The sequence below is a fragment of the Cricetulus griseus genome, chromosome 2, assembly GCF_003668045.3.
Source record: "Cricetulus griseus strain 17A/GY chromosome 2, alternate assembly CriGri-PICRH-1.0, whole genome shotgun sequence".
Classification (NCBI taxonomy): Eukaryota; Metazoa; Chordata; class Mammalia; order Rodentia; family Cricetidae; genus Cricetulus; species Cricetulus griseus.
In genome coordinates, this window is record NC_048595.1 from 383,193,789 (window position 1) to 383,208,248 (window position 14,460).

Genomic DNA, 14,460 nt, shown 5'->3' on the forward strand with positions numbered 1-14,460 from the left:
TCCATCCTATAGACTCAGAAAGTCAGGGTATTAAATAACATTTGCCTCTCACTGACCACACACTCAACTCAATCCCAGTTAAGATCCCAGCCTACTTTCCTGAGGAATGGAGCACGCTGATATTTCAGTTTATGGGCAAGCACAGAGCCCCTGGCATATCTAGACACATCCAGCAAGATGGACAACACATCAAGCCCAGCTTTGGCTGAGTTCAAGAATGGTGATCAAGGCCATTCATTATTGCCACCGAACTAAACATCACTGGGATGGAAGAGTGTTTGGAGAGAGTCACACATATGGGCAATTGCATTCCACAAAGGTGGGAAAGAAATTCAGTGGCAGAACACACATACTATGTAAAGGAACTTGCAGCATGTCTTTATAACATTAAAAAGTGAACTTGAATGAATGAGATGCTTTAAACCTCAGATTCTGTGGCTTGCAGGAACACAGCCTTTGTGCTGTGGTAGGTATTGGAGTAGATTTCTTAGAAAGCCACACAAACCAGGGAGTATAAAGGAGATTTGGACAAATATCAAAATTAAAAGTTGCTCTTCAGATGCTTCCATCCAGAGTGAGCATAGCTGCTTTCCAAATGCTAGAGTCCCTTTTGAATCTTTGCAATGTCATCCCTTGAGAGTCGTAAGGGACAAGGCCTAGGGAGATGGCTCAGTGGGTAAAATGGTTGCCATGTAAGCACGAAAACCTGAGTTCAGATCTCCCTCACCCAAGTTAAAAAAGTAGACATGGCCATGCATGACTTTAATCTCAGATATGGGGAAGTGGCGTTAGGAAGCTCTCTGGGGCTCACTGGCTAGCAAGCCTAGTTGAATTGGTGAGCTCCAGGTTTTATGAGATACCGTGTTCCAAAAAATAAGGTGGAGAGACCGGGCGGTGTTGGCTCATACCTTTAATCTTAGCATTTGGGAGGCAGAGGTAGATCTCTATGGACTCTAGGCCAGCCTGGTCTACACAGTGAGTTTAAGGGCAGCCAGGGCTACACAGAAAAACCCCGTCTTGAAAAAACAAACAAAATAAAACAAATAAAAATAAGGTAGAAAGCGATTGAGGGCACCACCTGATAGTGACCCCTGACTTCTGTATATGCAAATTCTCTCTCTCTCTCTCTCTCTCTCTCTCTCTCTCTCTCTCTCTCTCTCTCTCTCTCTCTCTCTCTCTCTCAATGGAAAGGATACAGGAGCTAAGCCCTCATGGGGTCTGTCTTCCAGCTACCCTGTCCTCTACTCCCCTTCTCTTCTGCAGTCTTCACTGATCTGTTGTGGAGAGTGCATCAGACATCCTGAGTGCTGGCCATCAGGACTGCCTTTTCTATCTGATTGGTCGTTGCCTTCTGGTGTGGTGACAGCCCTATCTTGGAGGGGCTTATCGAGATGCTTATGAGCACATCTGTGAAGCAAGAGTGATCTAATACCTTGTTGCCTCAGTTCTGTGTAGCTCCAGAAGAACCTGTATTTTAGATTATGTTACTGTCAAAAAATAGACCTTAATGCCTCTCCAGAGATAAGAAGATTGTGTGCTGCGGTGTCAGGTACATGCTGATGCTGTACAGCTTGCCAGGAGGCTTAATTATATTCTGAGCTCAGGCTCACCGGGGTCCCAAGAGTGGGAGGTATTGTCTCCTTTCCTCAAGTCCCAGGACCGAGTATGCTGTGGCCCCTTCCTTTCTGGAGCTAAATTGACTATGGAAGGCTTGCCTGCCTTGAAACATGCCTTCTGGTTCTGACTGTCCTCAGTAACTAGTCAGCAGTTGTGTGCCTTGTTGGCCATGTTCAAATGACTTGTTTTGAAGAAATGTATTTGTCCTCTACCCTAAGGTCTGTTGGGGATATCAGCCTATTGGACCATTTGGTGGTGGCAAGTATATTTACTCTCTGTATGCCCATCCTGGTGTCCACCATACTCCTGATGCTATCAATCTGGAATTAAAATCAGAGTTTACACATCACAGGATAAAGCCACCATGACCACCCTCCTCTCAGATACCAACCACATTGTGGTACCCAGGCCGTGTTCATTTCTTACTGACTGGCTCAAAATTCAACAGTGTCCTCAGCCCTAAGCCTGGCTAGCTCTTTGGAGTGGCTCTTAAGATCCAGTAAGCACATACTCATGGTTACAGTTTTATTATGGGGGCATGGGCCAGGGTGATTAACTCAACAAAGAGATGCCTGGGGTAGAGTTATGGTTCTGTGGAGTTTCATGCCTGTTCCTGCAGTATCAGGATCATCACCTCTCCACTGCATCACAGTTCTTGCCTCCAAGGTGGCTCCACAAAGTTTTCTGCTGGGAGCTCCTATGGGGTATGTTGTGGGCGAGGGCAGCTGTATCTTGGGTGGGTAGTGGCACTCACTCTTCAACTCCTCTCTCCTCAGGATCCAGCAAAGCTTCTGGTTTTAGGTGACCAGTTCCTATTCTGGAGCTGTCTAGTACCCACCAGGAACTCCATTAGTGGAACAGAGACATTGCAAGGTTTTCCGCGCTCCTTGTCAGTTCCAGGCACAGGGTCTGTTGAAACTCATCACATAGCAGGTGTGATGTGAGTGAGGCTGCAGACACATCTCTGGGAAGCCAACTTTCCTGGCTCTTATTATACCTCCTGGGCTCCTGGGAAGCCTTTGAGAGGTGGGAAGCCCCTTCAGCCTCTCTGGTCCTAGGATCGGCTCCTGAGTTTTTGGCTCAGAAACAGCAGCAAGGATGTTGGGATTTCTCTCTTTGCCTGATCAGCACATTTCTGAAATGGTGTTAAAATTTTCTAAATAAATCTCACTTCCTATTGATTTCCATTACAATTTCTGAGGGAAAGAATTTTTTCCCCCCCCCCGAGGAGGTTATTTGACCGTTATTAGAGTGTAGTGGTATGTTTGTGGGAAGTGTTGCAGCTTGTTATGTGGTAGTGCAGCTCACTTGTGTTCATAGGCACTGCCCCGACATTCTGATGTTCCTGAACCGGATTATCATCCCCAGGAACAAAACAAAGCCTGGCCTGTGCTTCAGGGCTGGCCCAAATGCCCTTTCAATCCATCTTTGGGGCCTTACTTCACTCCCCTACCCCTTTAGGCCAGGAGGGAGTGAGAGCTCCTTCTTTGGCTGGAGTCCTGAGCTAGTAAGATGTACTTCTGTTTGGTGTTGGAAGGTAGGCCACTTTGCTTAGGCCTGGTTTCCAGAGTCCCGGTATTCACAGCCCTAGTCTCCATAGCCCTGGTTTGAACAGCCCTGGCCTATATGCCTCCATAGCCCTTATTTCCTATAGGCCATCTGTGGTGACTTCTCCCACTTCCCACCCTCCTGTCATTTTTCTGAGCACACTCTGTTGGAGGGTTGGGTCACTGGCATTGCTGAGGGGAAGCTCCCTGACGGTTCTCAGGGAAGGTGGTTGCTGCTGTCATCACCTCCAGTATGGTTTTCTGAGATTAGGCTTCCTCTCTGGTTCTTGTTTCTGCCCCTATCCTGTCACCATGGCACAGCAGGTGCCCAGGTCCTCTAGTTGGCAGATGTGCTGGGTGCAGTGCCCATTTGGGACCCAACTTTTCCTGCTGTAGAGAACAACTTTTCCATTGCAGTGGCCCCGTGTTGACTGTCAGTTGCTTTTGTTTCTGTGTTTTTTTTTTTTTTTTTTTTTTTTTTTTTTTTTGTCCTCCTGATGAGAGGATTGGAATCTTTGCCTTTAATCAAAACCCATTCAAGCCAGGCCCAGCAAAAGTAGGCAGTGTTCAGTCTGCCCTCAGCTCAGCATAGGGATTAAAAGATTTCTTTGTCAGGTATCTAAATGTGGGCCATTGTGTATGCTCTTGCGCAAATAAATCTGTGTTGCCTGGTCCCACATCAATACTGCTAACCTGTAGTGGGAGCTCCAGCATGCAGTGTGTTTGCATAATTTACTTGCACTTTAAGTCTAGAAGACTAGATGTTTTCTGCAGGATTTCAGCTCATGGGCCCACTATTAAATGCACAGAGGAGAGCACTCTGCAGGCTCTGGCTACTGTCCCTTCTGATGACTTTACAGAAGTGCACCTTGCCCTGCCATACAAGATGTTTTGGCTTGAAAGATGGCAGTAATTATATCTGCCCACTTGTTCATTATGCTTGAACCCTGATTACCAGTGAAATGGAAGTCCTGGTTTTAGAGTTATTGCTGAGCAGGTTCCTTTATCAGTTAGAGAGCATGTGCTTGTGGCTGCTTATAACACAGGGGAAATGGATCATTTCAGCACACACACTCGCAGCTGTAATGTGTGTTGAGTTCAGTGGTCCACCTTACACCATATTCAAAGTAGGAGGCAGCCCTTCCGAGGCTCACTATGCACATTAGAAGCTGGCTGAAGAGCTGGTGGCTGGTCCACTTTATCATTCATCACCTGCTTCCCAAGTAGCATGCAGTCGGTGAAAAGTGGTGGCTTCCCTATGAACAAGGACACTGTCCAGGTTGCTCCAGGGTAAACATTCCATCTGCTGGAGTCAGGGGTTCCACCTGGCAGTGTTTAGGACACCCAGCAGAACACTGGCCACAGATGCTTACAGGGGTCCTCATGGTCTGTGTTTACCCTTTAGCAAACTCCAAATAGATCAAGGTCCTATGTTGAGCAGAAGAGAAGGCCAAGTGCTCAGAAGCCTGGTGTCATGGCAGCTGAGAGGTGCCAGACTTGTCCTGCATGGCTCTTGGAGGGGAGGAACAGCTTACCCTCCAGTGGCTTGGTTTCGAAGGCAGCCCTGGTGGACAGCCCCTTGTGTATTCTCAATGGGGACTGATGGACAACGGGCCTTCCCCTGTAGGGCTTGACCTGTGCCTTATGTAGTTAACGCTGTCAGTGTTGTGGTCATTGTGCAGGTTTGGTGCTCTGCAAAGGAAGGTGGCCACACCTGGGGACTATCATGCACTCCTGGTAGAATCTGCCCCTTACCAAGTCAGCCCTACTTGTGGGAGTGGGGTGGGAGAGAGGCTGCAGTTTGCTAGTCCCTTGTATAGGGCAGGGAGGGTTGATTTTCACTCTTCTACTAGGTTACTTCAATGATAGATAGTCCAGAAATATGTGTTCAATTTTTCAGAGCAGTTTCTGGCCAGTTTGTCTTAGAAAAGTGCTGCCTGCCTCCGGGGTACATGTTAGAACTATTTGTTCTCCAGGTCCTAAGATTGTGACCTTCTCTGCAGGTGGGCTGCTGGTACTAGGGGCAGAATGGAGCCAGCAGAGAAGGCTGTGGCTTCTGGATGTAAGGCCCTGTGTAGGCTTGCTTTTGCCACTTTACGCTTTCTGAGTCTTCAAGGGAGAGCTCCAGCATCAGCTGCTCCTTTCACACAGTCTCCAAGGAGACCCTCTCTGCCCTTATTGAAGTTTGGTCTATCCATGAAGACCTGGCAGTTACCCAGCGAGTCTGTCTGAGGTGGGGATGATGGAGTGGCTGCTGATCCCTGCACTGCTGTCTCTAGGACAGCTGACGAGCTGTGAACTAGTGAAGGTAGAAGTGAGACCCACTGTAGCCTGATAACAGTGGATCACTGTGGCTGGAAATGGCCAGTGGAACGGGGGCACCTGCCTGGTGCACCTGCTCTGGCAGCAGGTCCTTCTGATACCAGCAGAAGGTTGTCAGTCAGCCTGCCCTCATTGCCTGCTGTCTCCAGGTGTTGGGGTTTCCTCCCTAGTGTTGCCATCACCCTTGGGCCTGTGGGTTCCTAAGCAGCCACCTGCATATTCATGAGAGCTCATTCCTCATGCTCCTGTGTAGAAAGAACTTTGTTAAGTTAATTTAGTCATTTTCTAAACTGCTGGTTTGCAAATGTTCATCAGATTTGAATTTCACATCAACTGTAGCGCCCCGCTTCAGTGTGTTGGGCCACAGCCCAGGCTTCTGCTGTCCCAGCAGGATGTGCCCTTGGGGAACTGCATAGGTTGCTGGGATGAAGATTCACTTGGGCCCTTGGATCTTTCTGTCAGTTTAGTAACTACAGCTAATTTCAGGCTTGAAATAATTTTTTGTCTTCTTTTTTTAAAAATTACGTGTTCAAAATCAAGAAGCCTATTAGTCCTGTTAGCACAGGTCTGTGTCAGATGTCTTTAGTAAGCAGAATCCAGGTAAACTCCTGTATGCAAGCTGAGCATCTGCAGTGAGTGGTACCAACGGGAAGGAAGGGCCACCATGCAGGCAGCCCCACTGCCCAGCATGGTAGAGTTGGGTCTCTTCCTGCTGGGCCTGGGACCCTGGTTCTTAAGGCTTTTCCTCAGAAACAGCTTGTGGCAGATACACAGGGACCGCTGGGTCCTTCTGCTTCTTAGTCCAGGAGCCCTTTCCTGGGTTCATAAGGCCATCACCTACCCAATGTCCTTTCCTGGGGTCATAAAGCCATCACATATCCAGTGTCCTTTCCTGGGGTCATAAGGCCATCATCCACCCAGTGTTCTTTGCTGCCTGCGGTCTCAGGGCTATCACCTACCCAGTGTCCTTTCCTGGGGTCATAAGGCCATCACTCACCCAGTGTCCTTTCCTGGGTTCTGATACTATAACGAAATACTAGAACCTGCTTACTTACAAGGCAAAGGGGTTAACTTAGCTCAGTTCCAGAGATCCAAGCATAGGACACTGGCATCAGTTCATCTCTGATGAGGATATGTGGCATCACAGTGGTGGTAAAGTTGTGAGAGGAACAGCTCATGCTGCAAAACAGGAGCCAAAGAGGAGGGCAGAAAGCAACCAGGCTTTTCTTTAGTAACAGCCCTCTTGTGAGAACAACCAGGGAGCTGTAAGAACTGCATTAGTCCCTTCTGAGGGCAGTTCCTTAACATAAGGACTCCTCCAAGGCCATAGTTCTTAAAGGTTTCACTGCCTCTTCTACTACATACAAGGACCCAGCCTAGAGAGCACATGCACCCTGAGGGGACAAAGCACCACCAAACTGTTACTCAGTGCCATTAGCATCATGCCCCAGTGTGTGTTTGTATTCTGGTTAGCTAAGGATAGCAGTGAGCAGAGAATGCAGGAACTGCTTTCCCGCTGAGGCCTTGCTTTTTTTCTAAGGCCAGCCTTTCATAACCTCCTGTGGGCCTGACTACCTCCCAACCACGGCAGCATGGCTAAGTGTGTCCATTCTTACACTGATGTGTGTAGGTCATCTGTAAGATGCGGGACAGGGTTTCTGCCTTTAGTGGTTGCGAAAGCCTTGCTTCTGAGGCATTGCCAGGACCTAACTGGTAGGGGTCTGTAGCAACTAGTTTTATATCAACTTGATAAAACCTATAGTTATCTGAAAGGAGTTAACCTCAATTGAGAAAAAGCCTCTATAAGATCTGGCTTTACGGCATTTTCTTAATTAGTAATTGATGGGGGAGGACCCAACCCATTGTGGGTGGTGCCAGCCCTGGGCTTGTGGTCCTGGGTTCTGCAAGAAAGCAGGCTGGGAAAGCTATGGGGAGCAAGTCAGTAAGCAGCACTCTTCCATAGCCTCTGCATCAGCTCCTGCCATGAGGTTCCTGCCCCGCTCTAGTTCCTGCCCTCATTGCCTTTGATGATGAACTATTAATATGGAGCTGGGAGTGAAATAAAGCCTTCTTTCCCCAAGTTACATTTGGTCATATTGTCTTATCTCATTGATAGTAACTCTAAGACAGTCCATGCTTTGGGGACAGTGTTTGGAGGAACCTGGCTCTTTGTGAAGCCCAGTTGTTTTTAGTACTTTGCCCTGCACCTAGAGGCTGCCTGGTCTATACAGGGAAAGTTCTGCTGGGTCTGGGTGTAAGTGGAATGGCACCCAGGTGAGGATGGGAGCTCTAGGAGCTTGATGGCTCAGTTCCTCATCTCTCTTTTAACCTCTTCACTGTAGAGACTGGCACTCACCTCTGGAGCCATGTGTTTCTTAATTTGTACTCCCCATATGTATGAACTCTCTTTTCTTCCTGGGTATTGGGGTGTGAAGATCCCCAAATGTGCACATATACCTGACACAGCTGTTAACTCTTTGAATCATCACAATTATTACCATCCTTGTCACCATCATTATTCTCTTTTTAAAAAAGTTACTCATTTTATGCACATGGGTACTTTTCCTGCATGTGTGTCTGTACATCATGTTTATGCCTGGTGCCCCTATAGGTCAGAAGAGGGTATTGAGTTACCTGGAACTGGAGTTGCAAATGGTTGTGAACTGCTGTCTGGGTGCTGGACATTGAACCCAGGTCCTCTGTCTAAAAGAGCAATAAGTGTTGTTAACCACAGAGCTTTCTCTCTGGCCCCTTATTTGTTTTCTTCTCGAAGAGTGGACTGTGGAATCCTACCATAATAGAACTGATCCTTTGCTTGAGGCTTCCCTGACAGCCTGTGCTTGTGTTGTACAGAGCGAGTCCATCGCCATCTGGACGGGCACGAAGTGCGATACCTGCAGTTTGCCTTCCGCTGGATGAACAACCTGCTGATGAGGGAACTGCCCCTGCGTTGCACCATCCGTCTATGGGACACCTACCAGGTGAGCCCCCCACCTTATGGCCCTGCCCCCACTTTGCCTCCCCCTATATTGGATTCTCTGCAGAGTATCCTTTCCATGCAACAAGGTCTTTAAAAAGTCTAGCCCGATGTTCCTGCCATCTGACTATATGTTGAACAGGCAAGAGGACTTTATAAGGTTCTCTTTGTCACCTGATTACACTCCTGCTGGTTGGTGACAGTCTCTCCCATTCTCACTGGCAATTTGCATTTTAAGCATTTTAAGCAAGAGTCAAACTGTAAGTATGGCCGAGTAATCATGTACCCGCTCTGTACATCCAAGCAACTCTTCCAGAAAATTCACACTCGGGACTCACATGTTGTCTATGTTCTGAGTTACTTACAATAAAGATTTAAAGAAATCCTCAGACAGATGCAGCACAATATGAAATTTTCTACTCTTCACCAATTTTGATTAAATTCATGTCTTCAGGAGATTGAGTTTTCTGGAAGAAGCTGCCTTGGCTCCCTTGAGTGTCCATTGCTTATTCTAGCCTCTTCATTTTGTGTGTGAGGCCTGCTGAAGCTGGCCTATGCTATGGGGGGTAGGTACTGGCTTTTAGCAGCAGCTCTAGGCACCATGGCCTGGGGTGAGGCATCAGATCTCCACAGAGAGCTGGGAAGGAAGCACCAGGTGAGTTTTCTTCCTTACAGTAGAAGAGTCAGGTCTTCTCTGCTGTGAGAGCCCTTCTTGGGCTGTGTACCAGGGCTTTGCAAAGAGGGCACTGCAGTGGTGCTGGGGGCAGGTCTAGAAGACAGGGCTCCAGGTAACAGGTTTTTAGCACAAGGTGGCATGTGTCCAGGCTTTGGATGGGCTCAGCATTAGAGCATTGTACATGTGCATATAGAGATTGGCAGAGGTAGGGCTCTTGCACAGCAAGACTAAGTCTTTAGGGTGTCTTTGGTTTAGCAATTCACAGGACGGTGTTCTAGATGCTGCATCTTTCTCTCAGACCAGGGTGCTGTTGGGCCCCTGTGTCAACTATCTCCACCTGAGCTTGGAACCTCCTTGAATGATAGCATCACCCTTTGTTCTAGGTGCTGATGGTGTATTGTGTACCCCACACTGGATATGTGGGTTTTGTGGATATCTGTTTTGTTTTTTCTCAAATACCTATTATGATGGTCAATGCTGTCAACTCGAAAGGCTCTAAAGTTACCTAGAGGATAGCCTCTGGGCCTACTTGTGAGAATATTTGCATTAGGTTAGCTTCTGGGCAGTCTATGAGGGCATATGTAGGTTAGGTTGAGTTTGGAAGACTCACCCCAACTGACAGACTAAATGAAGAGGAGAAGGGGATCTGAGCCTCAGCATCCATTGCTCTCTGCTTCCTGACTGCAGATGTCATGTGACTAGCTGCTTCCCGCTCCTGCCACTAAGACTTCCCCAGCATGGTGGGCTGTCTCCTTAAACTTTGAGCAAGAATAGACCCTCCCTCCCTAAATCTGCTTTTGTCAGGTGTTTGGCTGAGGCAGCAAATAGCCCATGATATCAAAATAGCCCTTCTGTCTGCTCTGCCTCCTGTGTGCTGTGGTACCATCCATCATGGAGGCCTATATGGTAATGTTCTGTGGGCTGTGTCACTTGGTGCTTTTCATGGCAGAACATGTTCCTGATTCATAGAGTTTCTATTCAGGACTTGGCAGCTACAGAATTTCAATTCAGTAATATTAGCTGGGAAGTAAAGCCTTACTTGGAGCTGTTTGGCTAAAGTAGCTGTCAGTCGAGTGCATCGATTGGCTCCCTGCTGGATGACAGGAAACAAAACCTAATATCCTGTAAATTGCAAATGCTCTCATTCCCGTGATTGCTTTGGCCATTCATGACCCAGGCCCTGCTCATTAAGCTCAGAGTTCCTTGTAATTCTGTCCCATTACAAATAAAGCAGGTATAGAGTCAATCACACCTTGAACAGACAGAAGATGGATCAGCTTGCCAGTGTCCCGCACTATTTCTCTGAAGTGCTCAGCTGTCATTCAAACTTTGAGTATACTTATGACCTCTTCATTGTATTAATTTTCCTGTAATTTAATTTTGTCATATATCAACTCATTTGTACCATGTGCTCATTCTTGAACTGACAAGACCCTGGTCATAAAGCTTTTCCCACTTGAAAATCAGAGTGCTTCCATTTTTCAAGACTGAGTAGCCATGGGATTGTAGTACCTTTTCTGGCATGGGAAGCACACTGCCATCCTCAGACAACAATTGAGCAGCCACTCTCTGCAGCTGGGTGTCTATTGGCTGGGCCATCCTTATAGTGTGGCTTAAGATCCTCTTGGGACACATGTCGACCCTGCCCCAGGCCCTGGATGAGACTATGGCCAGGAAATGGATGAAGTGAATTGTCTTAGGATGGCACAAGCATGGGGCAGGAAGATGTGTGTACTCTCAGGATTTTCTGTGGTCTATCATAGCAGCTGGCACCAGATGTGAGAGACATGGGTTGGGTAGGTGGTCCACACTCCTAAAAGATTTTCAGCCTGTGAGAGCCTCTTTTGAGGTACTCCATAGAGCATGATCCAGACTTGCCAGAAGTACCCCCTTCAGACTAAGCCCTTCCCATAAGAGCAATTCTGGAATTTGTCCTTGGTTGCTGGGCTGCAGCTGTGGAGTTCAGTTAATCCAGCCCCAGGCCATTGTCCTCACCAGCTCAGCCATCCTATCTTGTCCTCGAAACTTCAGACATCCATCTTGTTTTACTCTTCCCTGCTCTGTAGGCTGCTCTTCCTCATGGAGGACACATTGCTTTATGCATGCACAAAAGGCGGTGTGTTTGGATGGTCATCTGATACAGAATGGCCTGTTCTGCTGCTGGGAGTGTGTCCTCTCACAGCTGATCCTTTCTCACATTTTAGGTGGACTATCTCCATCTTATTTATTGTCCTCACTGCCATTTTCGCCGTCCCAGGGAGAGGTGGATTGGAAGGTAGCTGGAGTCAGGACTGCCTTGCACTTAGCAATATCCTGGTACTATTTAGGAAAGAGTCTTGGAGATCCATGAGCGACTTAGTTCACACATATTATTGAATACTTTCCTGATCCCCAGTCCTTTGGACTATTGCAGACAGGGCTCATGTGCCAGTGAGAGCACCTAGCACAAACCAGATGCTATGTCACTGCCCTTGTCTCAGGTGTTAGGAACAATGCTGTGGAAAGACCTGTAGAGCCAAGCAGTTCTCATAGGAAGGTAGGCAACAGAGGAAAAGTGGCTTTGAGTTGTGGTCTGTGGACTTAGGTCACAACAGGCTATCTTTGAAGAACATTTTATTTTGGATGAGCTTGGTGAGAGTGGAGCTGATGAAGTAAGTATTCTAGGGAGTGGTGAGGTCAGTACCTAGACAGGATTGCTAAAAAGGCTTGTGGGATGGGGTCACTCACGTTTGGACATTAGTCATGTGTCAGTAGTAAGAAACTGTAGGATATGCAGAGTGGGTGCTTCCCAGAGTCAGAACCCTGTCCATCTGAATGTGCTTCTGTGTTCCAGATTCCTTGTTCAAAAGCTGTGCTCAGGGGTTGGAGACAAGTCTAGGGGTACAGGAGGCTTCTAGAATGGTCTCTCCTTTGGTGTGGACTAGGCCTGAGACTGCTTCCAGCAGACAGAGAGCACACTTTGTAGTTGAGACTTCTCTGTTTGTACTCACACTGGCTTATAAGTTGCTCCTTAGAGCCTCCCACAGGGTGAAGAATTGTGTTCTTAGCTACCTGGAGTCCTAGGCCACCATCAGCCATGTGAGTGGGCTAGAAGACAGAGAGGGCCTTCCACAGTCCATCTTTGAGAGACTCCAGTCCTTGCTGACACTTCCACTGAAGCTATGAAAAGCCCCGAAGGCTGAATGGCAGATTCCTGTCCCTGGGAACTGTGGAGTCACCATTGCTTACACTACAGAGTTTCTGTGATTCACATAGCAGTGGGTAGTTACATGTTAGGATTTTGTTGTCGCAGGTATTTCAAGTAGCAGTTGGCACTAAGACTGGGCAGGGTAGCCTGGAGCATGGGATGAAGAATTCTCAGGTCTTATGTATGTGGGCATCCTCTTAGTCCTTAGAGGGGTGCCCCAAGGACATCTGGGCCTAGCTGGAGCCATTCTGGGGCACATTCAAGGCAGATGTAAGGAGGGTCAAGCAGTGAGGCATGGGAGGGTGAAGGTCTAAGCTGAGGCTCTGCCCCAGATACTTGTTTGTAGTGAGCATGGAGGCTTCTCCAATGATTTTGAAGGAAAGTGATTTTGGCAGAGCTTGGAGTGGGGTGTGGGAGGTGGGAGATTCTCAGAAGTCACTTTACAGTGGGTTCGGCCTGTCAGTATCAGGCCATGAAGTTTGATTAAGTTTTTCCTAAGCTTTTTCTGAGCTCCCAGGAGGCCTGTCTGCTGTTGACATCCATCCATCCCCCAGTCTTCCCATTGTCATCTCTAACATGATGCCTGTTCCGTGGAGAGCCTGTATGAGTACATGGAACAACATCATGGTATCGGAGGAAGCATCCCTACCCAGGAGCTCATAGCTGGCCTGGGAAGGGTATACGTGACAGAATCAGCCATGCATATGCTGATGACCAAGGCAGGCACTGGCATCTTGGGCAGGCACTTCATCAGTCAAGGGAGTTGAGCAGCACACAGAATGTGGTACTAAGGACAGGGACCTCGTGCTCAGTCTGCCACACAGAATAGGTCCAAGAAGGTGATTGGGGTGGTTTGTAGTGGGCCAGTGGTACCTTGCATGGAGTCCAGAGGCAGGTAGTCACAACTGACTTGGCCTGAGGTATGACCATGTGTATCAGGGCACCTGGGGTCCAGGGTTGAAGACAGGCTCCTAACCTGCTCCATCCTTTGTTGTGCCAGGCTGACAGCCATCAGTGACTCCTGGACCTCCTGATGCCACAGTACTGATTCTGGACTTAGGTGGCATTGGAACTGATGGATTGGGTTAATCTAATAAGCCTCAGGAAGCAGGTCTCCTTACAATACAGTTTTTTGTAAGCCCTTTAAGATTTGAGAGTGTAAGCTCTTCATGTCTACTCATCTACAGGAAGCAAGCATACATCACTATCAGTCTGGTGAGGATTTAGAAACAGAACTCTCAGCAAGACTGGGCTCACTGCTATTACGTTTGTAGGGAGGAGCCGGAAGAGGATGAGCCTGCCCCTTGAGAGCAGCAGTAGCAGCCTTCCCTGTGTCTGGGAATCACGTCAGCTTAGGGTGTGTCTGGAGTACCCTTCTGTTCTTTGCCACCTTTCTCCCTATTTTGATCACCAACTTTGTCATGTTTGGGGCTTGGAGACTCCCTGTAGCATCACTCACAAGTACTATGTGGCAATCCACTGTAACCACTCTGAATAAATTTCTTTGACCTTGCTTTAAACTAGACAAGAATAGTAGCTAATTCTTGAGGTGAATTGAATGGTTATACCATTTTGTAATTGAAGAGTGAAAAGTATCCATTCATCAAGGCCTTACTTTTAACAAGTTAGCTTTCTGGCATGTCTCTTTTGAGGCCCTCAAGGAGGTCCTATTATGCATTGGGCTCTGGACCAAGACAGTCAACCAGGAAATAGATACCAGAGTAGTTGGGTCACTACCTTTGACCTCTGTGGTCTCTTACCACAGCCTACTCTGGATGGGTCAGTGCTTGATCTACTCATCTGGAGAACTGGGTGGGACCCAAGGCTCATCTGGCATCCTGACCATGTCCCACCATCCTTATACCCTGCTTCTAAAGCCTCTTCTTCTACCCTCCCCCAACCACACATAGCATCTGATTCTAAGAAGTATATGGCAGAAGTCATTAGGAAGCAACTCTGGGCTTGGAAATCTCAAGGCTCAGCAGCAAAAAGGGGTCTAGAAGAAAATGGCAGGAGGAGGCTTGTTGCTGTGACTTTGGCAAGAGCCCCTCAGGAAGGCAGCATGACATTCCCTGAGTGGAGGGCATGAGGTGCTGTCCATGTGATATTGTGTACATGTGCATAGACTTCATCC

The 14,460-nt window shown here is 47.9% G+C and overlaps 1 protein-coding gene across 4 annotated transcripts in view; it reads left to right on the forward strand.

The window, feature by feature from the left end:
* The window catches only part of Tbc1d22a (TBC1 domain family member 22A), a 333,288-nt gene that overhangs the window by 173,950 nt on the left and 144,878 nt on the right, over positions 1-14,460 (forward strand). For all 4 annotated transcript variants that reach the window (XM_027396204.2, XM_027396205.2, XM_035440810.1 and 1 more), the window contains exon 11: positions 8,340-8,467. In XM_027396204.2, coding sequence (XP_027252005.1) covers positions 8,340-8,467 — 128 coding nt within the window. The remainder of the gene's footprint in view (positions 1-8,339; positions 8,468-14,460) is intronic.